The sequence below is a fragment of the Lissotriton helveticus genome, chromosome 1_1, assembly GCF_964261635.1.
Source record: "Lissotriton helveticus chromosome 1_1, aLisHel1.1, whole genome shotgun sequence".
Taxonomy (NCBI): domain Eukaryota; kingdom Metazoa; phylum Chordata; class Amphibia; order Caudata; family Salamandridae; genus Lissotriton; species Lissotriton helveticus.
Window position 1 is genome coordinate 436,362,430 of NC_136057.1, and position 27,491 is coordinate 436,389,920.

The following is a 27,491-nucleotide window of genomic DNA, read 5'->3' on the forward strand; positions in this document are numbered from 1 at the left end:
ACTGATGACATCTCAAATGACATCACTGATGACATCATCCACGTGACAATCACATACACCTTTTCATACACTATTACAATTTTTCATCACTCTTTGTAAAATACAGAGTATCATATTTAAATCCATTGTCACAGCAATACAAGTATCTAAACATCCACTCAGTGATTCATAGATGTATACACACATCTAATCACTTACCTATGGATTCACTCATACATGCTGTCAATGAACAATAGAACACTATCAAAAATACTTATAAATCTATATCGACATTAAACCACAGCACGCTTCCTATTCACATATGAAGTCATCCTACTCACTTATGCAAACAATGGATCATACTTACATATTTACTTAGCAAAACACTTATACAAACACCACTTCTTCTATTCATTTAGATAGTAAGTCATACTTAGTGAATTATAAAATCATTATTACAAGTATACAGTTATCCATACAGTCACTCACACAATCATTGTGTCTTATGTATACTTATTTATATACAACAACTGACACATACACTGCCTTTTATTTTTCTAGTTTGTTGGACCTGTACCATTGAGAAATATATTTGCTCATCACCACACCCATAAAGATATTCACTCACCCAAACAACTGTTAGAACATATAGTTTTAACTTTATATATCTACTGAATCAACTATTCACACATCTTTGGACAGTCACACACCCCCCACCGAACCACACACACTTTCACACTCCCATACAAATACTCAGTTAACTAATCAATAACTAATATAGACTTTCACATAGCTAGTAACCAACTGTAGAATCAGTTTACACAACAACTAACAAAGTGATACAGATATTCACACAGTTTAGTCACTATCCACTATATTTAGTGAGACAATATAAATTGGTCAAGTAAACAGTCAATTACACTGCTACTAAATCCTCCATCCAAATATTTATTTATATATATCCACTTATTCTTCAATGCAAATTGCTATATATATAATGCATATTTAAATAACGAAGCAAACCACATTCACTGGATGATGTCATCAGTGATGTCATCAGTGATGTCATTTGAGATGTCATCAGTGATGTCACTGACCATGTCATGAATGATCTAATATGTGACATCATCAGCAGTGGATTGCGGGTGCGCGAAATATAGTTAGTACAACTAACTATATAGGAGCAATTTCAATGGTTTTGTATAAGTAAAATGTCCAGCTAACTATAACACCACTAAAACTTATAGTTTTTTGAGTGAATTTCAAAGGTTTTTTAAAAGCTAATTCCTAACTATATAACTCCTGAAACCTATAGTTTTTTCAGTGAATTTCAAAAGTTTTTTAAATGCTAATTCCTAACTATATAAGGCCTGAAACCTATGGTTTTTTCAGTGAATATATATATATATATATATATATATATATATATATATATATATATATATACCCTTCACGAGTGCTGGTAGTGGAGAAGCACTGTCGGCGGGCGGTCCGAGCCGGGCACCAGCAGTCCCAATAAATTCTTTTCGCCAATCACATCTGTCAGAAATGATAGCCCGGACACTTCTTCTGTGCAAAAAATATAGATTTAATGGCAATAACAACGCGTTTCGGCGATTAAGCCTTGATCACGCTATATATATATATATATGATATGGTATCTCACAACACTCTAGGTCAAAAAGCTCTAAACTTGCAGAACTTTTCTTTATGATACACAATTTAAAAAAAAGTCGGAGACAGATCCAAATCACACCTGCTATTTTGAATTGTGCTATAGGGAAGTGTCAATTATTACCACGGTGCCATGTTTTTCGTTTTATTCATGTAGGTGAGGCTGTATTTTATTATGTCATATTTTGAATAATTGTCAGCCTGGCATTATGCAACCTCTGCCTGGCATTGTGCAACCTCTGCCTGGATTGTTTTCCTCCATTCACATATCTAGGGAGAATGAAAGTAGATTCATATGCTTGTCAGTAGAAGAAACCAAGAGTAGAAGAGTTAATGTTCAGCCCTTGTGCCTCCCACAGCCACTCCCTTCTATGCCTGCAGCTCCTAATAGACGAATGAGAGAAAGGTATTGCATCCAAGCTCCACCATATGGTTGGTGTGTTCGAAGACATACACTATACAATCTGTGCAAATAAGTTGCCACATTCACTTCTCCAAATGCCCACATCACAATCGGTTGGGCAGATTGAGAATCGGAATGGTAAAGCCTGTAGTTCAAGATCTTTTTGCCAGATGATTCCTTTCTGCAGCAGTGTGATAGTTTTGACTCAGTCTTACAGAAGCTAGCAGGAAAATCTAAGGGGCATATTAGCAAGGGCTTTATTGCCGCTTTGGTGGCACTTTTTATCGCCCTATCAGCAAGCTGTCGCTAACAGGCGTTAGCGACATCTTTCTGGCGATAGCGGCGATAGCGGCCGGTTTTCCCATCGCCTTGCATGCCAGCGATGATAATCGCTAATGACATGCAAGGTAGGCGTTCCCAACTAGAAGCGACTGTAAACAGTCGCTAACACTACTTCCCCCTATTACCAACGCAGGCGAAGCGATAAAAAAAGTTGCGCTAAGCGTGTTTATCGCTAGTATTTAACACCTGCTGAAAACCTGACTTACCTGTATTCCTCAATGGGAGGTGGATTTTCAGGCTAAGTCCACCATGGCGTTAATGTGTGAATATCGCTGGATTTCCAGTGATATTCAGGCATTTCGCCGCTATCGCTGGATATTTTATCACAGTGGAGATAAACGTTGCTAATAGCATGTTTTCTCCGCTAAAATATCCAGCGATAGGCAGCGATGAAAATAAACGCGCTAAGCGCTTTTTAAGATAAATATCGCAAGTACTTGCTAATATGCCCCATCATTTCTTCTTCCACCCAATTTACGGTAAGTACACCAACTATTCTTACTTGCATGCCGGAAAAGGCTTACATTCAGAATGTAAGATTTTCCTTGTTTCTCGTCCACTGAGATGAAACTTTGTAATAGCACCATTAGAAAAAAAAATGTCTTAGGTTTTAAAGCCCCTACTTGAACAGGATTCATAGCCCAAAGGTACTCCAAAATATGATCTATGTCACACCTGTCAAAGAAATCAGTGCAAACACACCTAGGTCTGAACTCCAAGAGCAGTCAGTCACAAGCTTTAGAGAGTTCTGGGAGTTACTATAACCATTAGAGAATACCTTCCCAGTACAGTTCCGTTAAACAATTCACAAACTGATTAGTCCTTGCTGCTCCAATTTAAGCAAGGACTATTTATTTCGTGGATTGTTTAACGGACCTGTACTGGGAAGGTGTTCTCTAAAGGTTATAGCAACTCCCAGAAGTCTCTAAAGCTTGTGCCTGACTGCTCTTTGAGGTCAGACCTAGTTGTGTTAGTAACTGGCGGAGTGGGGGGCTGTCTGACTTCTTGATCCCCCTGTTGCTCCTATTGTTTATGGGTAAAGAAATCAGCACACACATGACGCACAGGCGACTTTCCAGAAAATATGTGCACGCCAACTTTTCTCCCTAGTCCAGCCCAAGGGAGTTTGTAAAATGCAGTGCAGTGCGTTTTAGTGCTGTGACACGAAGAACTTGTGCTCTTTTGCAATGTAATTTCTTCTGTTAAGTGGCCTGCTATCACCGTCTGTTCGTCATTGCTCCGAATTGCTGTAATAGGTGATAATTCTATTAGGTAACTGAATATATGTGTTCATTTTGATGTATCTTTATATGTTGTGCAACATATACTTGTACATGTGGGACTTTCTCCTCAATTACAGCGTTGTTTGTAAACTTTATGGAAGGTGGCACAATCAAAAAAGGTGATTAATGGGTGCCTTGGCATCCAACATATTTTCATAAACTAGCCGTCTTTTACTTTTAATTGCTGCTGATTTCTGCCATGCCTTTTTTTCTCAAAGCATGTTTCAACCATATACTCTAGTACACTGTTTTAGGAATACTTTAAAAAAGTACAGATATTCTTGTTTGCTTGTTGTAAAATATGACATATAATAGTTTATTCCCCATCTGCATTATTGGGAAAATAAACCATCACACAACTAAAAACCACATTTACACAAAAAAACTGTTATTTTTTAAATTAGTTTAATAGTGTATAACATGTAATACCTTTATAGAATAATTCATAACAAAAGCCAGTATAGATTGATATTACAAAGTGGGATCTATTTTATAGAAAATATTGTGTAATCCGTCTTGGAAAACAGTATAGTTTTCTACATAGAAAGGAATCTGACTCTGTGAAACGGACCCTGTGTCAAAAAGGTGTGCGTTGTCAATCAGAGCCAGATAGGTGACCAAGGAAATGAAGAAGGTTAACGACAGGCTAAGACCTCAGGGACACTGTTAGAGGCATAGCAGGAATTCTTACCACACAAAGGCCTTGGCATTGGGCTGCAGTCCTATGCTACTGTGTTAGGGGAATTGTACACAACTTGCATTAGCTGAGATGGTTACAACACAGCATGGTACAGTGCAATAGTGTGAAAAGTTCTATTTCAGTGGTCATTGTCTTTTCCAGAAATGGACATTGCCTTTTTAAGAACTGGAAAAAACATTGAATATAATTTCAAAATACAATTTTAGAACTGTTTTTTTATATCTGTTTAAATAATCTTGCCAGGCTTGTAAGGTCTTTCGGATTGGAAGTACTGTCGTACGCTGATGACACCCAGATTATGCTCTCCCTCACTCAATCTGTGGAGACTGAGGCCTCCAACTTTAGGAACTGCATGAATGCTGTAGCAGGTTAGATGACCAAAAACTTCCTCAAATTAAATGGGGAAAAGACAGAGGTCCTTGTCTTCGGAGGTAAACAGAAAGTCTGGTCGGCTGACTGGTGGCCTTCTGCCCTTGGAACCTGCCCCACACCCACCCTCGCAGCTCGCAATCTGGGTGTAATATTTGATACCACACTTTCCTTCGACAAGCAAGTAAATAGAACCGTCTCCACCTGCTGTGGAGTCCTAAGGATATTGAGAAAACTCTCAAATTACCTCTCCCTGGATTCTAGGAAACAACTTTCGGTTGCCCTTATTTCCTCACGCCTAGACTACTGCAATGCTCTTTATCTAAGCATAAATAAGAGGCTGGTCCAACGTTTACAAGTTGTGCAAAATGCAGCAGCCAGATTTGTTGTTAACGCCCCGAGACGATCATCAGGTTCTTCTATTAGAAAAAACCTTCACTGGCTCCCTTAGCAGTCTAGGATAAACTTTAAGGTTCTCTGTCTCACCCACTGTGCCCTTCATGGTTCCGGTGCAGAAGACATTAGGTCTCTTGTTTCGTTCTATACTCCTGGAAGGGCATTACGCTCCGCCAACAAGAACCTTCTGTCAGTCCCGCGGACTAGGAAGGCCAGATGGGGAGGGAAGGCCTTCTTTGCCCTTGCCCCTAAACTCTGGAACCTACTGCCTAATGAACTCAAGGGACTCGTGTCCCTTGCTCCTTTCCGCAAAGCCTTAAAGACCTGGCTCTACACAGGAGCCTATCTTTAGGCTACCCCCTGCTCACTTTCCACTCAGTCATTCCATCCTATGCGCCTTGATGCCCTTGGGCTAAGTCTGCGCAATACAAATTTAGCTTCATTCATTCATATATTTGTAGCGGCGTTTATTTATTTTGTAATAACAGATCTAATTTTGATTAGAATTTTGCAGGGATTTTATATTGCAGTATTCCGATATTCTTTTTTTTTTTGCTCTCTTAAAGCTAAATTTGGAAAATTTCAAACTCTTAGGCAAAATAATGATTATTTAGGTTTTTCTGTCCGCCGTAAATTATGTATTACTTATATTTCACCATATTTCAGTCCAGTAAATAATGCATTGGTTTTAATTATTTAGATATTTTACTTTTGTTACTTGTAGCTTCAACAGCAAACTAAATTGCCTCTCTGCAGGGCTCACCAAATGGTAAAAGTCAGTAAGGTTGTCTTGCTCAGTAGGTCTCTCTATAAGGGAGTTCATAGTTCTTCAGAGCTTTCGTGATGGGCAGGAAATTGTCTGACGAGGACAGTCAGTTTCATTGTTTTGTATTTGCGACTTGTGCCTGGTATTGGCTGGTTGTTAGAACCCACTGAGGATGGAGACAATAGGTTGTGTCCTCCACAGAACCACATTCAGCCTGCTAGCAGCATTTTGGGCCTTCTGGAAGCCAATGATTTGTTAGTTGCAAAGGGCTGTGTAAAAGGTGCTGGAATAGTCCCGCTTTGTGTTTACGGTAGTACCAAAGATGGGCATGGAGAGCTGGTGAGATGTTCCGTCACAAACACCCCACTCATTACTTAGATGGAAAAAGGCTCCTCTTGTTTTGGTACAGATATAGGGTTCATGTTGAGGTCATTATTTAGCACTTGCACAGGGGTTTTAGCTGCTTGGCAAAGGCCTTGAATAAAAAACACAGATGCATCGTATTCGTATTTGTAGGTCAGGGCTGGGTGGACGGTTCTATCGTCTGTTGGGTCTCTAAGAAAAACGCAATTTGCATCAATTAAAAAGTCTGGAATTATTCTGAAACCTTAAAATGCACCGTCCCTTTCTTCTCTGCAAGCTATCATATGTCGTCAGTCGTCTTCTGCCGAAAATTTTAAACGTATTCATTCATTTATTTACAAAAACTGATATCCCGAAAGATAACAATCTATTGTAAATTGAAACGTGGGCCGAAATTTGACAATATTGTAGCAGCACAGATGGAAATTTGTCATGAGAACGACGTGTTTCTTCATGGAACGCAAAGTACAGTTACAATGAAGCATCAACATTGTTACAGGGAACTGAGGGTAAAACAAACAGGCTGTGGTATTATTATTGGAACATGGAGAAGAGTATACTGTGTGCTCCTTCCCGCCGTGCAGCTGAGCTCGAAGAAAAGCGCTACTCGCGTTTCTCTTCACTCTTGGAAGTTTTGAACAGTTTTTTTTCCAGCTCGCATTCAGTTTGTTTCTTTCTTTCTTATGTTCTAAGTATTACATAGTAACACAACAGGTTTGCTGGGCCTCCTCAGAACAAAAATAGAATCAAAGAGTTCGTGGAACAGGCCTTCCAGGATTTCCTTCTAGCAAAACATTTTTACTTTGTACAGTCCTGCAGAGGGCTTTTGATTGATGGGCAATTACTTTAAATGCGTGTGAAAACTTCAAGGATATTTTAAAAAATGTCAGTCACCAAAGCATTGCCCGTTTGCGAAGGGGTTGCTGGACTTAGTGCGATCGACTATCTTCTTACTGCATTCAAAAGAAAAGATTCAGTTCTTGATTTGGTGAGGTTTTGAACCAGACGCACTTTTTTTGGAAATGCATTATTCGTTCAGAGTTTGCAAATAGGGGGTTGCAGGATGATCGCAGAGCCAAATTTACGATTGGTGGGTTGCACTCAGGTGACAAACGTGTCAGTGCAAAAGCACAATAGAAGGTTGTTTATTTATTTATTTTGAAGGTTTTATATAGCGCGAACAAGACTCTTACGAGTATCAGAGCGCTTTACAGACAAATGTAAGAAAGAAACCAAAAATGTAATAAAACCAAGAAATAGGTGTAACCATGGTACAAAACTTAAGCATGTAGAGTCAATTACCTTGACAGAGCACATGTCAGCTAGTTGGGGATAAATACATAGCTAGGAACAATAAATCAAGGTAGCAGTAAAATAAGGGAAGGTCGCCTTAAAAAATAAAAAATGTGTAAATGGGTTCACTTCGTAGGCAGAATGTAAAGAGACTGCGGAGCTCTCACAGTTATCGGTAAAAATATGACTTTTTAGGTCTCGGCTAGCTCTCTTCCTTCACTTCTTCACTTTGCTTGAGAAAAATAAAACCTGTTAGTTTACTCCTAACATTCTAAAACAAGCATTGAAAATGCAATAGGTCTCACCTTTTATTAAGTGAAGCCATTTGCTTTGCTATACAATACCATTAGCAAAGCAAATGGCTTTAACTTAATCAAAGGTGAGACCTATTGCATTCCTGTCCCTCTAAAGAATGAACTCTGATGCACTAACAAGAAAAGGTGTGATGCTCTTTTCTGTCCTGCAGAATGTCAGGCATGAGGAGCTCATCCATTTCTGATATTCTTTGCCTTGTGTACTTGTGGTCCTGCTCTTATAATGTGGCATGCTAGAACAGAAAGAAAATACGGGAGTGGATGAGCTGCTGACAGCTTAAGACCACTGGGACTTTACCATGTGCTCTAAATTGTACGTCACCCTATGACTTCTGGTGCACGCCTCTCTGTGCACCGATACGCCACACAATTCTAAACCCTTGAACTGTATTGAACTCACCTCTGACCTCATGTACAACACTCTTGCATTGGTGAGGCAGAACATCTAGTGCTCCACTGTGGTGCATCACTCAGTGCTCCTCGTAGACGCATCATCTGTGCTTCCTATAGGTGCATCATTCTATGCCTCCATGAGGTACATCAATACAGCTCGCCTGGTGCATACCCTGTGCCTCCTGCACAGCTTTTTGTCCGATTCTTGCAACAATGCCTGTATCATTGCCCATATTGTATTGTTAGCCCCTGTGTTATGCACCTCTATGCCAGTGTTCAGTTTAAAAGCCATATCTAATGAGCTGTTATTGTTCTTTATTTAATATCTTTGTTGAAGATTGCTGAACAAAAGCTCAAACTTCCTTTCTTCTCTTATGCAAGTTCTGTAGAATCAGGTCCCAGACAGTGCATAATGTGTTAACCAGCCTAAGCCTATAAAAAACATTTTAAGCTGTCGAGTTTATACTTCAACAGATTTTTGGTAGCCGAGGTTGATATAGCTTTTTGTCCTCGATTGCAGTCTACACATTTTTGTCAACTAAGTAGTGCCTAGACAGCACCATTCCATCACCCTTAATCATGGCATGTACATGGACACTGCAGCTTTAAGAGAAATGCAGACAGGTGCGCGGACAAGTTAACAGACACTGCTCTCCTGTTCTCAGTTAGGCCCTAAAGACTATTTAAAGTCCAAGCAGAAGTATGTTCAAGAAAAGCAAATAAAACAAACCACAGTAATGTAAACACAGAAGGTCTGATACTTAAAAGACTCGGTTGAATTGCGCACTTCACTGCTCAGAGTGCATGCCCACTGTACGCTGCACCTGAAATTTGGTGCACAAGTTGGTATTCATTCTCAACAGATGTGAAGTGCTTATAGAGGACCACTCTGTGCAGAAAGGAAACGCGAGTGGTCTCCTTGATCTACAAACGAGCAGAAGTTGCATTTCTTCAAAAAGCAGATGTGTAATTTGCTTAACCCATAGTCAGTGGTCGGGTGCATTGACATGAAGAAATAATTCTATGGAAGACATTTACGTGAGTGAGTGCAACGAGACCCCAGCCCAAGCATTGTCTGTATACTCTGACCTGCCAACATTTCACACCTCTTGCTCTCCTAGATTCATATGCTTACATTTTTGAATTACATTACATTTGGAAATCTAGTTCACCACTCACAGCAATTCCTTGGCCACTAAGTAATGCTGAGATGATACTGCGATTACTGTGAGTAACAGGGCAGATTGACTGTGACTATATAGCCTGGGTCTTTGCGCTTTCCTAAGTTCATATTGACTGACGATGGATGGATGATAGGAAAGCATTCGTTAAATATTCAAGTTATTTTAATAGATCAGTAAACTTTACAAAAATAGGAAAAACGCCTTTCAAAAATCAAATTTATAACACTGCTGTCACTCATGGGTTGATACTGGGTATGACCCTACTTTTGAGTGCCCTTCAGTGGCGGCCAGCACAGGTAAGCGCGGTGTGGTGGGGCAGGGGGCAGACGACCTATTCTGTCATCTGTGGACCTCCCGCCGCGCCCCAGCGCGTTTACCTGTGGCAGTCTCCACTGGTGCACTCTACTTATTGAAGTCCTCTTTGTAACACGTAAAATTGCATTTGACCTTGTACTTAGATTGTTTTGTACTTCATTGCTTACATGTGTGTGTGTTTAATATAGCATGATTCTAGCTACAGAGCAAAGGGGCCCCTCTGAGGACTAGAGAAGTAGGCACAGCAAGATGGTACAGAAAAAAAGGGGTGGATGCAAGTATGAGGGTCACAGTAGAGCATTGTAGAACACACATCAAAGTTAAAGAAGAGAATTACAATAGCTGACCGTAGGGGGGTTTGTAGCTCGATAGTCACAATGTTACCCCCTGGCCCAGTGACATAACCCATCATAGTCATCAGTCTACAGTAAGTACATGGTTAGCTGCTTAGATCAATGCACTATGGGCTTGCTTGCTGTTCTGACTTGGTGGCACAAGTTTAAAATCCTCCTTACTAAGTTCTGTATTCTGGTGTTTGGTTTACTTCTTCGGTGTGTAAAATGTAGGCAGAGGGAAAAATTGACTGGTTATCAGGGGCCTTGGGTTTGAAGCTACTCCTGCCAATCTCTGTACACCCTTCCCAGCCATGAGCTGAATAAAGAATGCGGACTGTGCATCTTTCCAAATAACCTCTGAGAGAATTGTGTCCATAGGGCATCCCATGGTAGGACATTGACCTATGGCAGATATCTAAACTCTAAAGCTACTTTCAAATGTAATGATCATGCCGGAAAAAAAAGTAAAATTTGAACCTAGCCTTATTATCTTATCGTCTCAGCCGAAAATTTATTTAAAATCATACTCTCCGCCTGTGTCAGTCCAAGGGGGAAAACACAGCATAGCCTTGACTTTAATGAAGACGAGCAATATGGGGGCACACTGACGATGATACCCATTGGGCTTACGTGATTATATCTGTTCCGTATATGATTTAGACAGTGGCTTACCTGATTTTAGTACTTAGTATCTGCATATTGGGGGGGGCATCAACTTCAATCTAGGCATATCCTGGCATTTGTCTAAAACTTCATCTTGTGTAGTCGTTAAATAACACCGTCTACGCCAGCCGTAATACTGATGTTTACATATCACAGTCTTAAGGCTCTGTGACCTCTTCATACCTCTTTCAGCCCCTCATGCTTCTACAACTGAATTTAATGTGAACATTTGTGGTGTTGCATTGGACATGGTACATTATCCTGCAGTCTTCCCTGGGTCTGCTAATTTGCATGTTAAGTCAGAATGGACTTCGAAGTGGCTTACAAATGTAACCCTTGAAACTGTTGCGTTGATAACTGGGATATTTTGCCAAATGTTATTTTAATAAGGTTTGTTCTGAAAAATGAAAATACGTAAGTTGGCTTATGTCATTGCCTTGTGGTGTTTTTTGTTCATCTTTAGCCGGTGTTGGTCTGTTTCATGGAAAGTTTTACAAGAGGCATGCATGCAATGTTGTTTTTTTAAGTTCTTTTAATACAAGGTCCTAGTTACTATGTTTTTTCTTGGTGTAGCACTGCGTGGTTAGGAGTAAAAAATTATTTGTGTATTTTTAACACTAAAGGATCTGAATAGCCCCCGGGGACTACATTTCAAGAAAAAAAAAGGAATTAGTTACTTACCTGTACACTATAGTTCTCCAGTATTATCTTTCATAGATTCACATGCTTGTATCTTCCCCGTCGTCATGGTGGGAGTCTCACGGTAAAAGAATGACCAAAGCAGTATCATAGAGGAGAAAAACTGCATAGAAAAGCCCATATGGACTGTAGTATTTGGTAACCAGACCTCCTCATTGTTTGGTCCAAACGTCAGCCAATCAGCATTGCTGCCCTGCCCTCACACTCCCCAGCAGAAGCTTCCTGCCTCAGATTTCCGGCCCCAAGTGAGAGACCTGGATAAATACCGAGACAATAAGTTCTGCCTGAGAAACGGGGAGGCGGGCGGGCGCATGTGAATCTATGAAAGATAATACTGGAGAACTATAGTGTACAGGTAAGTAACTAATTCCTTCTCCAGTATTGCATCTTTCATAGATTCACATGCTTGTATCAGAGTAGTAAGTAGTACCCACAAAGCCTGCAGCGTTTCCAGGATAGAACCCAGAAGGAAGTTCTGCAGCTGAAATATCGTTAGAACATGATCTGAAAATATACAGGGCAGATAAGAATAGAAAACCATGTATAACAAAATCAGATTCTACATATAAATATATACATATACATCCACACATTGCATAGAGTATCAATAGAGCAATACAGAATGCCTTATTGAAACAGACGTTTCAGAACAGCTTGCCCCACTGCCGTGTCCTCCTTCCACGCAGTGTCGAGACAGTAGTGCTTAGTAAATGAATGCACACTCTTCCAAGTCGCTGCTCTGCAGATGTCAGGTAGAGACACTCCTGCAAATAAGGCTATCGATGTCGCCATCTTTCTTGTGGAATGAGCAGTCACTCTGGAATTAAGCGGCTTTCCGGCTTTCTCATGACACTTAGTGATAGCCGAAGATATCCATCTGGCGATACTCAGTCTTGACAGAGGAAGCCCTTTCCTCTGACCTTCAAATGCAACGAACAATTGTTTAGATTTGCGGAATGTTCTTGTTCTTTCGATGTAGAATTTCAAACATCTAGCGATGTCTAAAGAGTGCAGCGCTCTTTCTGCTTCAGATGAGGGATTGTTGAAGAAGGTAGGCAAAATAATTAGCTCATTCAAGTGAAAAGAAGTAGGGACCTTGGGTATAAACCTAGGATTTGTCCGAAGTATAACCCTGTCCTGGCGGAATTGCAGGAAAGGCTCTTCCACTGAAAAGGCTTGTATTTCGCTAACTCTCCTTGCCGAGGTTAGAGCTAGTAGCAGGGCGGCCTTCCAAGAGAGGAATTGTAAGTCTGACTTGTGTATAGGCTCGAATGGTGGTCTCATAATCTGCGTCAAGACTGTATTGAGGTGCCAGGGTACTGGCGGTCGTAGAATAGGTGGAAAAGCTCTAAAAAGCCCTTTAACGAACTCTTTTATCAGCCTGTGGGACCAGAGAGATGGCTCGGCTGGTGTTCTTCTAAATCGTGAAATCACCGCCAAATGCACCTTCAGCGAGGCATGAGACAGACCTGCTTTTGATAATGACAACAGGTAGGGTAGAATACCTTCTGGGGGTACCATCAATGGATGCAGCCCTTGACTAGTACACCAGTGACAGAAACGCGTCCATTTGGCTGTGTATGTCTTGTTGGTTGACATAGCTCTGGATTGTGAAAGTATTCGTCTGCAGTCTTGTGGAATATTCATGGCTTGAAATTCTCACTCATGAGGTTCCATGCGGATAACTTTAGCGATGGTAGGTCCGGATGCAGAATTTGTCCGTTGCTCATTGATATGAGGCTCTGGAATGTCGGGAATTGCACCTTGCTGCCCTTCGACATCTGCAGCAGATCTGAAAACCATGCCTGCCTCGGCCAGGCTGGTGCTATCAGAATGACATGACATGGTTCTGATCTCATTTTGCGAATCACTCGTGGTATTAAAGGAATTGGCGGGAACGCGTAAGCGAACATTCCCGTCCAGTCCATGTGAAACGCATCTCCCTTGGAATCCCTCTGAGGGTACCTGGACGCAAACTGAATGCACTTCGAATTGTCTCGGGTTGCGAACAAGTCAAACGTTGGTGTGCCCCATCTTAGGAATACCTTGTGCAGCTGAGTGTCGTCCAGTTCCCACTCGTGCAGCACACTTGATGTGCGACTTAGGACATCTGCTCTTGTGTTGAGGATGCCTTGTATATGTTGCACTCGAATAGAAACGTTGTGATTTATCAGCCATTTCCAAATCCTTTGCGCCAGCGCAGAAAGAGGTTTGGATCTTGTTCCTCCTTGCTTCAGAAGATAAAACATAGTCGTGGTGCTGTCCGTTCGAATTAGCACTGACGAGTTCTGTATTCTGGGAAGGAAAGCTTGGAGCCCCAGAAACACCGCTTTGAGTTCCAACAGATTAATGTGAAGCTGTGCTTCCCACTCTGACCAGTGGCCCTGGATCTCCAGCTCCTGGAGATGCGCGCCCCATCCTTGCAACGAAGCGTCTGTCGCCATTACATATTCGTGAGTTTGAGGTACAAAGATGAGGCCCTGATTCAAGTTCTTCTGAACCTTCCACCATGACATGGCCACCTTCATACGTTGAGTGATGGTAATCCGATCTTTGAAGGTTCCTTTGGACTGAACCCACTGCTCGTCTAGATGTTCCTGTAAGGGTCTCATTTGAAGACGGCAGTTTGGAATCAGTGGGATGCAAGAGGACATCATCCCCAACAAGGATTTGTACATCCGTACAGAAGTGAACCTTTTTGTTTGAAGGGATGTTGCAAAGCTTATTATTGTCCTCATCCTTTCCTCGGATGGGTATGCTTTCGTTTCCTTGGTGCATATCCATGCCCCTAGAAATTGAATTCCCTGAGCTGGAATCAGTGAAGACATTTCCAAGTTGGTCCTTAGCCCTAACCGATGGAAAAGGCAGATGCAGCGCTGAAGGGACTTTCTGGCTCTTGCGAATGATGGCCCTGTCACCAGCCAATCGTCGAGATATGGGTAAATGCAATGCCCCTTCAATCTTAAGTGTGCCGCCACCGGGGCCATGCATTTGGTAAACACCCTCGGGCCGATTTGAGGCCAAAGGGCAACACTTTGAATTGGAAATGGCGACTCTCCACAGCGAACCTTAAAAACTTCCTGTGCTTCCGATGAATTGGGATATGGAAGTATGCGTCCATGAGATCCAGTGACGCCATGTAGTCTTTCTCTTTTAACATTAGAAGGATCTCTTGCAAGGAAAGCATTCGGAAGGGAATTTTCTTTATGTATTGATTCAGATCTCTCAAATCCAATACCTGCCTCCACTTCAGAGTTTGTTTCTTTTTGATGAGGAAGAAATGCGAATAGAAGCCTTTCCCTCGGTGTTGTTGAGGTACTTCCTCTATAGCCCCCTTCTGCAAAAGTGACTGGACTTCGTTTTGCAGAACCTGATGGTGTTGGTGATGCCTGGGTACCGGGGGGTGATTTGGTGGTATTTCCACAAACTCCAGGGTATGGCCTCTGCTTATTACGTCCAAAACCCATTTGTCCGATGTTATAGACATCCAGTTGTTCAAGTATTGAGACAGATAGTGGTCGTTTTCCGGGATCTGCTGTGTGGGGAGCGCCTGCCTGAAATCATTGTCGTTTGTTAGACTGCTGATTCCTCCCTCTATTGGAGGACTTGCCCCTAGACTGCTGCTGGTAAGAGGAGTTAGGGGTCCTGTACTGATTGCCTGCATTGTATTGTCTATATCCTTGTTGGTTATAAGGCTGATATCTGTTGGTCTGAAATGAGGGCCTCTGATTAAATTGACCTCTCGTACCTCTTTTGCGAAAGGACTGAAACCTTCCTTGCTGAAGTGATCCCAGCGCTCTAGCTGTATCTGTGTCTGATTTGATCCCTTGCAGCGCCTCGTCGACGTGCTTTCCAAAAAGATTCTCGCCATCGAAAGGCATGTCTACAATCTTTGCTTGCACCTCCGGACGAAAAGATGTTGCCTTTAGCCAACCCTGTCTCCGGAGCGAAACTGCTCCTGCCATCTGCCTGAACGCCATAGAGGATACATCCATGGCAATGTCAATAGATTCTGATGCTGACTTAGCCCCATCTCGAAGGATAGACTCTGCCTCTGCTTTCTTATCCTCCGGCAGTGCAGATAGAATGGGTGCCAAATCACACCACATTTGCCTATTAAAACGGCTAATAAGGGCCATAGCATTGGCTGCTTTTATCGTAGAGGCTGCCATGACCGCAAACCTCTTCCCGGCTCCATCCATTCTCAGCCCTTCCTTGTCTGGCGGTACCAATGAAGTAGCCACTGGGTTCTGTAGTAGGGGATCTCTGTGTATAGTCATAATCTAGTGAATAGTCCCGCCCATGTGCGTGGACCCCGGAGCAATCAAAAATAATCTCTTACAGTGTCAAAAAATGCAGAAAATGCATAGACACTTAAGAGAGAATTTAAAGACAGATAATGCAGCCAAAAGGCTACACTGTCCAGTACTTCAACTAGAAATTTCCACCATAAAATCCACAAAACAGCAAAGCCTGTACAGATTTCCCTTGCTTAACAGCAAAATCCCTCAGGAATGATAGAGAGAAGAACCTGGACAGACAAGCCCCATAGGCTGCCATTATGTGGCTTAATTAGGATACTGTGCCTTTAAGAGAACCTTCCAGAACCTTCTCTCAGTATCCCAGAATGCATAGCAGGTCCAACTTAGCCTCAGTTCTTTTTTCCGGCTCCTGCAAGCAGGACCCTGGAGCATTGAGCTCTCCCTTTCAAGGGTTTTTGTTGGTGTTTTACACTGATTTCGATTTTTGGTACTTTTAAAGTACTCTGGTGACTTTCTTTCTGTGTTTCTGCACTCTTTTTTGTCCAATAATGCCTGCATTATTCGACAAGTGCCCTGAGTGCTCAAGAAAGAAGGCCAAGACAGACTCCCATGAGGTCTGTATTCTCTGCCTTCCCTCTTCCCACATCCCTGAGGAGTGTAGGATCTGCAGAAGCTTCTCTGGAAGGACCCTGAAGGAGAGGAAGAAGATCAGGCTTCAGGGGCTTGAGGAGAGGAAGCTGAAGGCACGAGGTGGGTCAGGAGGGGCTCCTTCTACCCATGCTGAGGCCTCTGGGGGGCTCCCCAGGGGCAGGAAGACCAGCCCGCGCCCAAGGTCTCCGTCTGGGTCAGTTGCGCTGACCACGACGTCGAGGGGACGGTCAACGGCCAGTTCCAGGTCTCCCCAGGGCTCTGGGTCGAGAAAACGTCGCCCGTCGACGTCGAGGAACGTGTTCCGGCCGCCGTCGAAGCCGGTGTCGATATCCTCGTCGTCGCTGTCGGCGTCGAGTGATCGACATCGGAGGGCCCGGCGTCGGCGCTCGCCGTCGAGGCGACACCGCCGTTCGCCGTCGAGGACGTCGTCGTCGAGGGGATCCTCGTCGTCAAGGTCGCCGTCGAGACAAAAGGCATCTCCGGCGCCGAAGAGGTCGACGTCGAAGCATTCCAAAAGGCCGACGTCGAGACGGTCGAGAAGATCGACGTCGAGAAGGTCGGAGAGGTCGACGTCGAGGAGATCCAAAGGGTCGCCGTCGAAGCGATCCAGGAAGTCGACGTCGAGACCGGCGAAGAGGTCGAGGTCGCCGTCGAGGCACCATCGCCCGTCGTCGAGGTTTCGTGGCTCGTCGATCTGGTCGGGGTCGACGTCGAGACGAAGACACGGTTCGACGTCGAGGAGTGTGATTCGGTCGACGCCGAAGGACCGTTCGACGTCGAGGGGACATCGGTCGTCGTCTGGACACCGGTCTTCAGCGTCTGTAGGTCCTAAGGACAGGCCCAGGACTGTGGGGGGCTCCCCACTCTCTGGTAGAGGTGATGGCTCGCCGGGACCGGCGCATTCCGGGGTGGATACTCCGATGAAGCCGTCTACGCCTCCTCCGCGGCCTGCTGTGCCGAAGGGTCCTCCTCCGAAGGCCCCTACCCCGCCTCCGAAGCCGGCTCCGCGGGACCCGCGTCCGGTTGCCCCTCCACCCCCGATCCCACCGAGGGAGGTGTCGATGCCTAAGTTCCCGACGCCTCCGAAGAAGACTCCTAAGAAGCCTGGAGCTCCTGACCCTGGGAGGCCGAAGGAGCGTCCGAGGCCCAAGAGGTCGAGGTCTCGCTCGGGGAGACGGGACAGATCGAGGAGTGGCCGCGGATCTTCATCACGATCCAGGCATCATCACAAGAGACGTCGGTCCAGGTCACGTTCTCCTTCTGGGACCCGTTCCTACTCGCCCACGCTGTCCGATTCGCCGGAGACTAGGGTGTCTCCGATAGACGATATTAGCACATTTCAGGAGGTTCTCCTGCGTGGTGCGGCGAAGTTGGGCATTGAGGTTGAAGCGCCTACGGCTTCTACCTCGGTAATCTTTGAGACTTTACACAAGAGGCACTTGTCTCGCCCCCTGTTACCTCTGGTGCCGGGGCTCCTTGAGCCCGCCGAACAGCTATTCCTGACGCCGGCGACGGTGAGATCTGTCCCTTCCAGGATACTGAAAAAGTACAGGGCTCCGGACTCAGACCCAGCCTTCTTGAGGAAAGACCCGGTACCGGATTCAGTCATCGTGACTGCTGCTCGGAAGCTTCATTCCACCTCCCCTGCGTCCACGGTGCCTCCGGACAAGGAGAGCCGGTGGATCGATTCTGCTGGTCGCAAGGCGTGTGGGACATCCGCCTCGTCCATGAAGGCAGCCAGTGACTCGGCTTTGCTGGGACGTTACGACCGGTCCCTTTGGGACTCGATGGAGCAGTTCGCAGACCTCGTCCCTCGAGACCGCAAGGAGGACTTTGTGGAGATCGTCAAGGAGGGGATGTTGGTCTCTAATCAGGCCATCGGCGCTGCAGCAGACATATCGTTGCTGTCCGCGCACGGATATTGCCACGGGATTCACCAGAGACGCCATGCTTGGCTCAGGTTGACATCGTTGAAACCGGAGGCACAGCAACGCGTGGCGAATCTCCCGTTTTCCGGAGATACCCTCTTCGGGAAGCACGCGGATGATGAGATGGCCAGGATGAAGGCCGAAGCGGAGACCCTGACGGCAGTGGGCCTGGAAAAGCCCAAGGAAAAGAAACCCTTCCGACAGTACCAGCGTCGGTTTGGGGCGCAGGGTCGTGGAAGGGGGCAGTCTGCTGGTCAACATCAACAGCGGCAGCAGCAGCAGCAGTACAGGCAGCCCTTCCAGAAGCGACAGGGTGGTAGAGGTCGTCAACAGTCCTCTACCGCGACCAAGGGCCCGGCCGGGTCCCGTCCCTGAGCTGTTACTTCCCCCTCGTCCGTTACCCGCTCCGGTGGGGGGAAGCGTTCAATTTTTTCTGGCAGAGTGGAGAAAAATTACTCAGGACAAGTGGGTGCTGAATATTGTTTGCAATGGATACAGTCTACGTTTCACCAGCCCTCCTCCATCGATTCCTCCCGTCAGCTCGCAGTATCAACTGCGCGAGCTTCAGACGGAGGCGGACGTTCTGCTAAGGAAAAGGGCGATCGAAGACGTACCTCTGTCTCAAAGAGGAAGAGGTCTGTACTCTCGGTTCTTTCTTGTCCGCAAGAAGGACAAAAACGAGTTCAGGCCCATTCTGGATTTGCGGCAGGCAAACAAGTGGATTCGCAGAGAAAAGTTTCGCATGCTGTCGTTGCATCAGATCTACCCTCAGCTGCAACGGGGAGACTGGATGTGTGCCTTAGATCTACAGGACGCATACTTCCACGTGCCCATTGCATGCAAACACAGAAAATTTCTGCGCTTTCAAGTCGGCACCAATCACTATCAGTACACGGTGCTACCCTTCGGACTGAAGTCTGCACCCAGGACATTCTCAAAATGTATGGCAGTGGTAGCGGCACACCTGAGGAAGAACAAGGTGTTTGTCTACCCGTACCTGGACGATTGGTTGATCAAAGCCTCCTCCTTCTCGGAAGCTCGAGCACACTTCCAGAAGACGTGCGTTCTCTTGAACAGGCTGGGGTTGCACATCAACATGTCCAAGTCGGTCCCGATTCCGGTGCAGTGCATCCAGTACTTGGGGGCCTCCATCAATACGCTGTCAGCAAGCGTGTCTCCTTCGGAAGAGCGACGTTTATCACTCGTTCGGAAGGCTCAGGCTCTCATGAAAACTCCGTCTACGACGGTGAGGACCGTGTCTTCTCTACTGGGATCGATGGCCTCTTGCATTTTTCTCACTCCTCACGCACGGCTACAGATGCGTCCTCTGCAGGAGTGCTTGGAGGATCAGTGGGACCAGAGGAGAGGTTCTTGGGACGACAGGATACGACTGTCTCTACATGCTCTTCAGTCTCTGAAGTGGTGGTGCTCGAAGGAGAATCTCCTCAGAGGCGTTCCCTTCCACAAGGACATTCCCACACAGACCATCGTGACGGATGCGTCTCTCCTAGGTTGGGGGGCGCATTCCGGAGATCTGCAAATTCAAGGGACGTGGTCCCCGACGGAGTCCACGTACCACATCAATTTCCTGGAACTGAGAGCTGTTCACTTGGCACTGAAGGCCTTTCATCCGTCCTTTCAGACCAACTCTCTGCTTGTTCAGACGGACAACACGACTACGATGTATTACCTCAACAAGCAGGGGGGCTCGAGATCGCGCACTCTGTCGCAGGAGGCGCAGGCGATCTGGCACTGGCTTCTGGCTCGAGGACTGTCGATAACGGCCACCCATCTGCCAGGTGTGCAGAATGTTCAGGCAGACGAGCTGAGCAGAATCGTGCAGGAAAACCACGAATGGGTCATAAACGACGAAGTACTAGGAGAAGTCTTCGCAAGGTGGGGAACTCCAGACGTAGATCTGTTTGCCACCGCCGAAAACAGCAAATGCCGAGGCTTCGCCTCCAGGTACTACCAGCCAGGGACGCTGGGGAACGCGTTATGGATCAACTGGTCGAACAGCTTTCTGTACGCTTTTCCACCAATTCCCCTGATTCCGGCGGTTCTCATCAAGCTGTCTCAATCCAGGGCGAGAATGATTCTGATTGCCCCGGAATGGCCCAGACAGTGGTGGTTCACGGACCTGCTTCACCGATCTCTCCTTCCTCACATGAAGCTGCCGTGCAGGCCGGACCTTCTCACGAAGTTCGGGGGGCGGATGGTGCACCCCAACCTCTCGTCTTTGAGTTTGGCGGCATGGCTCCTGAAATAGTGCAATATGGCCATCTGAATCTCCCAGAGGATTGTATGGGCATACTGAAGGAGGCTAAGCGACCTTCCACTAGGACTTCCTATGCTTACAAGTGGAAGAGGTTTTGCATCTGGTGCAAGTCTAAGAACTATGACCCTACGTCATGCAAGGAAGATGTCATCCTTCCATATCTGCTTCATCTGGCGCAGTCGGGCCTTAATGTCCATTCCATTAAGGTTCATCTGGCTGCTTTGACTGCCTACAGGAAAGGCCCTTCACAGACTTCCTTTTTCCAGATCCCTGTGATCAAAGATTTTTTGGAAGGCTTGAAGAAAGTGTTCCCTCCTGTCAGGCTTCCTTCGCCTTCATGGGACTTGAATGTGGTGCTGTCCAGGTTGATGAAGGAGCCTTTTGAACCCATTCATAAGGCTTCGTTGCAGCACCTGTCCTGGAAGGCGGCGTTCCTCGTGGCCATTACATCGGCCCGCAGGGTGAGTGAGATTCAGGCATTGTGTTGCCAAGAACCTTATACTGTATTTCATAATGCTAAAGTTGTTATGCGTACTCACCCTAAGTTTCTTCCCAAGGTTGTTTCTGATTTTCATATCAATCAGACTATCACTTTGCCTACGTTCTTTCAGAATCCTTCATCTCCGGCGGAAAGGTCTTTGCATTCCCTGGATGTGCGGAGGGTGCTGAAGTTTTATCTTGATAAGACTAAAGATATTCGTAGGTCAGACCAATTGTTCGTCAATTATGGCTCAGTCAGGACAGGTCTTGCTACCTCTAAACAGTCCATCTCGAGGTGGATTGTGTCCTGCATACAGTTGTGTTACTACAAAGCTAATAAGACCTTAGGAGGTAAGCCTAAGGCTCATTCCACCAGGGGCAAAGCTGCTACGACAGCTATGCTCCGTAATGTTCCCATTGCAGAGATCTGCAAGGCGGCCACTTGGAAGTCGGTCCATACCTTTGCTAAGCATTACTGCCTGGACACTGATGCCAGGGCAGACGCTCAGGTTGGGCAGGCTTCGCTGCGGAATCTGTTCGCACAGTAGTGGCGTTCTTTTATTCTCCACCGCCGCTTGGTGTGGGGATGGGCTTGCCATTCTATTCACTAGATTATGACTATACACAGAGATCCCCTACTACAGAAGGAGTAGTTTCTGTCCTGTAACTCCAGTTCTGTAGTAGGGGTATCTCTGTTATAGTCATAAGCGCCCTCCCGCCTCCCCGGTGGAGTGTTGTTCATGATCATAATGCTACAGGTCTGGCGTTTCCTACGCCCTCGAAAAGAACTGAGGCTAAGTTGGACCTGCTATGCATTCTGGGATACTGAGAGAAGGTTCTGGAAGGTTCTCTTAAAGGCACAGTATCCTAATTAAGCCACATAATGGCAGCCTATGGGGCTTGTCTGTCCAGGTTCTTCTCTCTATCATTCCTGAGGGATTTTGCTGTTAAGCAAGGGAAATCTGTACAGGCTTTGCTGTTTTGTGGATTTTATGGTGGAAATTTCTAGTTGAAGTACTGGACAGTGTAGCCTTTTGGCTGCATTATCTGTCTTTAAATTCTCTCTTAAGTGTCTATGCATTTTCTGCATTTTTTGACACTGTAAGAGATTATTTTTGATTGCTCCGGGGTCCACGCACATGGGCGGGACTATTCACTAGATTATGACTATAACAGAGATACCCCTACTACAGAACTGGAGTTACAGGACAGAAACTACTCCTTCTTCGAGTTCCTTTGCGCTGCCTGCGTCACAACCGACTCCGGTCTCGGGTGTCCTATAAGACAGGCTGCAGCAGATTCTGGTGCTCTATATTTCTTTTTGATTCTAGGAACCGAAACCGCGATAGAAGCTGGTGTCTTAAGAATTTTTAGGCCTTCTTCCCAAACGTGAGGGATAATCGGAATTGAACGAGCAGATTTCCTGGCATCATCTTTGAAGTCATATAAGAAACATTCAGTTTCTTTAACCTCCATATCCAAATCAAACCGTTTAGGCGCTTTCTCCATAATGTCATGGAAACCTCCAATGTCCTGAGGAGGAGAAGTGGTTGGCGGCGGAATAGGTGAAGGAGCCGACGGCAAAATGTACTCAATCCACTCCTGTCCTGTAGAATCTTGTACAAGTTCGCCTTCCTCAGGCTGTTCATCCTCATCAGACTCTGTCAAATCGTCCCTGATTGTTATTACTGGTGGTGACCTCACCACCTGCTCCTGAGGAGTAGATTGAGTCTTCGGAGGTTGCGATGTAACCACCGGCGTAGATGACGGAGGCGCATTTGCCTCTGGAAAACGACGATAGTAGTCATTAATCATGAACCTCAGGTCCGAGACAAGAGAAGTAGGTATGGAGACAGACTCTTCTCGCGAGACCTCTCGCGACTCCTCTTGTTGCTCGTCATCCTCATTATAATTACATGTTTCCTGGAAAGATTCATATCTCGTAGATTGAGCTCTCTCCTTGAAGGAAAACACCTCCTCCTCGTCTGTGTCCTGGCTCTTTATTTTGAGCTGTGAAGGGCTGTAGGCCGCACCTGACGACTCCTCTCCTTCTGAATCCTGCTCTAGTAAAGAAGATGGTGGTAGAGGCGAAATCTGCGTCCATGCCGTGAATTCTGCAGATTTGCTTATAGTCGCCGATCCCCTCGACGACTGAAAAGATCGAATAGAGATCATAGTCTTTGACTGTGGCGATTTAAAAGCCTTTGAAATTACAGTCGTCGTCGACGACATAGCCATCGTCGACGGAGCCGTCGTCACCAAAGTCTTCGTCGACGAGACCGCCGTCGACGGAGTCGTCGTCGTCTTCGTCGTCGTCTTCGTCGTCGACGGGTTCTTCGTCGACGGGGTTGATATACTCGTCGACGTGGTCGTCGTTGACACCTTAACTCCTGTCGTCGACGGAGCCGCCGCCGTCGACGGTGCAGTCGTCGACGGGGCTGAAGAAATTACCACAGATTTCGCAGAAGAAACCAGGGAACTGGTCGACGGAGCAGATCCTGCCCCTTTCTGACCTGACTGCTTCTTGAGGGGAGTAAGAGGAAGAGATGACGCCACCTTCTCCTTAGATTTAACCTTTTTAGACTCCACCCTCTCCTCAGAATGCGAGGCCTTTCTCTTCTCTTGAGCCAATTTAGAAGATTCATCCTCAGAATCTGAGTCTGATGCGGCCTTCTTCTTTTGAAGCCACAACAGCAAACGAGCCTCTCTGTCTCTCAGAGTTTTAGCAGAGAAGGTTCTACAATATTTACAATCCTTGGCCACATGCTTAGGATGAAGGCAATATAAGCAGTCCTTGTGAGGATCTTCAGAGAAAAGTCTAGCCTTCCCACAGGATCTGCAAGGCCTGAATAGCCTCTTTTTAGAGCTTTCAGCCATTATGAAAATAAAGGTACACACAATACCTTAATCCAGTGAAAAGATAGTTGAAAGAAAAGGTCAATAGTTCACTCAGGAACAGCAAAACTGAGCAGAGCTCAGGGAGACTCCTTTCTCACCCGAAGGCGGTTGGAAATCTGAGGCAGGAAGCTTCTGCTGGGGAGTGTGAGGGCAGGGCAGCAATGCTGATTGGCTGACGTTTGGACCAAACAATGAGGAGGTCTGGTTACCAAATTCTACAGTCCATATGGGCTTTTCTATGCAGTTTTTCTTCTCTATGATACTGCTTTGGTCATTCTGTTACCGTGAGACTCCCACCATGACGACGGGGAAGATACAAGCATGTGAATCTATGAAAGATGTAATACTGGAGAATGTATGGTACCTATATTGTTACTGAAATTCTACTGAACATAATGTTTTTCTCCCAAACGTATTAATTACTCAATATGTTGCAGTTCTAACAGATAAGGGTATGAACAGTCTCTAAACATGCTATACGTAAAAATAGGAACATTCATGGAGTCTCTTGGGGTGCTTCCTTTCAAGTTAAGTTTATAATTTCTAACTCTTATAATTCGGTAAGCTGAACCACTCATTCAGTTTTGGGTTCTAAATCTATTTTGATGATGTACGCATCTGTAGGTTAAGTTTTCCTACAGCAATGCTCATTTTAAAAATACCTTTTTAATTGAGCTGACAGTTTGATTGGCAGCAACAAATGCAAAGAAGAATGCATCAAAACCCCAGCTCCTTGTCGGTAGTGCCGAAAAAGATGGAAAATATTGGGTACCACTTAATCCTTAACTGAACTTAAATCCAAAGACTGCAGTCATTGCAAACACTCTCTTCTACTACTGCAGGCTATTGAACTAGATCTGATTACTGCTTATATTTGCTTAAAAGATACAGGGAATTCCGGCATTAGATATGTTCAAAGTAAATTATGCCAGCAGCTTATATCTAGATATTCCGCAGTATCTCCTCTGACAACCCATGACAGAAAACTCTGCGGCCATCTTGTTCGTACACTGGAAATGACCCTCACATTTACACAACTTTGGATTTACCAGAAGATTGCCTCAACATTTTGTCAGATAGGCCGAGGCATGGTCTTCGTTTCAACCAGTTAGGGTAACCTCTGCCACACTTCTGTGGCCGAGGCCTAGTGGACTAACAGTTCCAGCTGCTGCCTTTGGAACCTGGAATCTCGATTTCAAATCTTGACCTCAATGCTAGACTCAATTTCATGTGAATCTGGGCAAATCAGAAAATCTTCTGTCTAAATGTGTGTAAAATGTATTTGTGTAATTTCCCACTTGATGTACACAATCTTGTAAATCGTCTCCTGACGTGTGTAGCTCCGTCGAGTCACAGCTAGCTAGGTTCATGCTATATAAATATCTGTTTCATACATACATTCTGTGTATCGGTAAGTTATATGCTCAGGAAAACTCTGTTTGGGACCACAATCCGAATTACTGTTGCTCTCGCTTCATTTTCTGAAGGTTTTTAAAAAACGTACTCTTCCTGGTTTCCACTATGTTAATTATGTCTGCAGCGCCTAGTAAAAAAATGGCGTACACCACTTAAGAATCCATTATTAACTACTCATAAAAGGAAAATGGAAGCAAGATAATTCCCTATGAGTCGTATGCCTGTCTTACTGCTACATGTATAGGGCACAGGGAATTTACATTTCCTGTGCTTGCCATAGATAGTTCAGACTTCAAAGAAATACCGTTCCAATTTTGTTGAGGATCGACAAAGCCAAAGATGCAAGGGGGGTCTCGAGTGGTGGATATTAATCAGATTTACAGTATGTATTTTGACAGCAGATTAAGACTGACAGATAGCCCTATCTTGTTAGCCCAATTCCTGATTATCTGTGACACACTCTCCTTTGGCAATCTACGTTTTTACCCTCGCATAGGTTCTCTCAGAGGTTATTTGGAAAGATGCACAGTCAGCATTCATGATCCAGCTCATGGTTGGAAATGTAGTAGACTTGGCCTATGCCATCTGGCAGTGATAAGCCACCACCTCCACCTTGTAAATCTGCTGCCTCCATTACTCAGTTCCTTGAAATATACCGGCTAGCCCCCTCCAACCTCATGCCTTTCTGAAAACATTAAGTGAAGCATCAGCCTTTTTTAACCTTCTGATTGTTGAAGTACACTGACAGAGAGCATGAAAAGTCAAAAGACAATGTTTCCAGTCCAAATGTGTGAAATGTGCTGTATGTTAATTACAGAAAGGGTATGGTTAATAATGTTTGAAGTAAATGAATGGAGTCTATAACTCTCCCGTGGATCGCTTAAATGGTAAAGATTATTACTCAGCTATTATTCATATTGAAGGACGGAATACATAGAATGAAGAAATATGGATTTTAGCAATAGGTTAGGGAGAGGAATAGGTACTTTCCTTCGTAAAATGGAAAGATAAAGTTCAGATCAAATAATCTGTTGTAGAGATTGGAAGCAACAGACACTCGGTGCATGAAGAAAAAGAGCTTTACCTTTTTTTCGAATTCCTTCTGCCTTAGGAGTTTGTACAGAGTTTAACCAAATGCTTCAGACAGTGTGGTAACTCTTTCATGAACAAGATAAATGATGTGACAGTATTGTACAAGCAAGATGTCCACATTTAAGTCCCTTTGCTGAGTGTACAGTGTTGCTGAACTAGGTTGAATGTGTAGGTCCATATCAGCGAGGTGGTTGCATTCAGGTGCTTATAGTTCCCCCCTCTCACTGTGTGGATGATATTTTGCCTTATGCGCTTCTATTTCTGGCTGTGGGAAATGGAGGATACGAAGAACTTCACCAATCAAACACATCGTACACGAGATAAGCACATTCTCAAACTGTATCAAACAACAGATATATCAAAATGTGTGTTTGAACCCAGGCTGGTGGTTCCCCTTTGTCCCGCTTAGTGGACCCAGAGAATTGCGCCCCAAGAGGATGACTAGGGTGCCATTTTAAAAAGGCAAAAAAAAAAAAAAAAGAATGTTAAGGCACATGTCAACTTCCCTTGGACGATCTTCTAAATATTTCCACTCTTACTAGTAAACTTCAGTTACTTATTTTAAGCAAGTATTCGTTGGCCGTTCCATAGTGCAGTATCTTTTTTTATAAAATGGTCTGATATTTTGAGGGTTGCGGCTAGTTAGAGTTACTTTCCTGTTGTGCTTGAGTTGTGTTTACTCTTGCTCCATACACACCCCTGTGTCCCATCTTCTAAAAGAAAAATATTGAGCACACGATAGTTGCGTGCAATCTTAGATGCCAAATCAACATCACAGCCATTTTGCGTCATTTTCATTCTCTTATCTGTAAGTTTACATCTCAGATATCTGCAACAGCTAACTGTTTACAGTTGTTTTTCATTATTATTTCTAGGTACGTTTAATCTCTTTTTGCCCAGTAAGGTTATTCAGAAACATTATCATTCGCATTTTCTCCAATCACAATGTAAGAGTTTAAACAACATGTATTTATTGTTTATATTTTTAAGAAATAAACTCTACTTAAAGCACTTT

The 27,491-nt window shown here is 44.8% G+C and overlaps 1 protein-coding gene and 1 long non-coding RNA gene across 10 annotated transcripts in view; one reads left to right on the forward strand and one right to left on the reverse strand.

Annotated features, from left to right (window-relative positions):
* Positions 1-27,491, forward strand: part of LOC144810969 (uncharacterized) — a 318,656-nt gene that overhangs the window by 29,943 nt on the left and 261,222 nt on the right. The window lies entirely within an intron of this gene.
* On the reverse strand, positions 15,608-26,956 carry LOC144810887 (uncharacterized). Its single transcript, XM_078673821.1, has 2 exons — positions 22,290-26,956; positions 15,608-15,721 (listed from the first exon to the last, which is right to left on the reverse strand). The coding sequence occupies exons 1-2, from the start codon at positions 23,945-23,947 to the stop codon at positions 15,676-15,678; spliced, it is 1,704 nt and encodes a 567-aa protein (XP_078529947.1). The 5' UTR covers positions 23,948-26,956; the 3' UTR covers positions 15,608-15,675.

Bases quoted from the DNA above. Each gene is read 5' to 3' on its own strand.
- LOC144810887 (XM_078673821.1), bottom strand. From the start codon at position 23,947: ATGGCTGAAAGCTCTAAAAAGAGGCTATTCAGGCCTTGCAGATCCTGT. The intron at 15,722-22,289 runs GTAGTTTCTGTC...CCCCTACTACAG, and splicing joins CAAAGGAACTCGAAGAAGGA to AACCCAGTGGCTACTTCATT.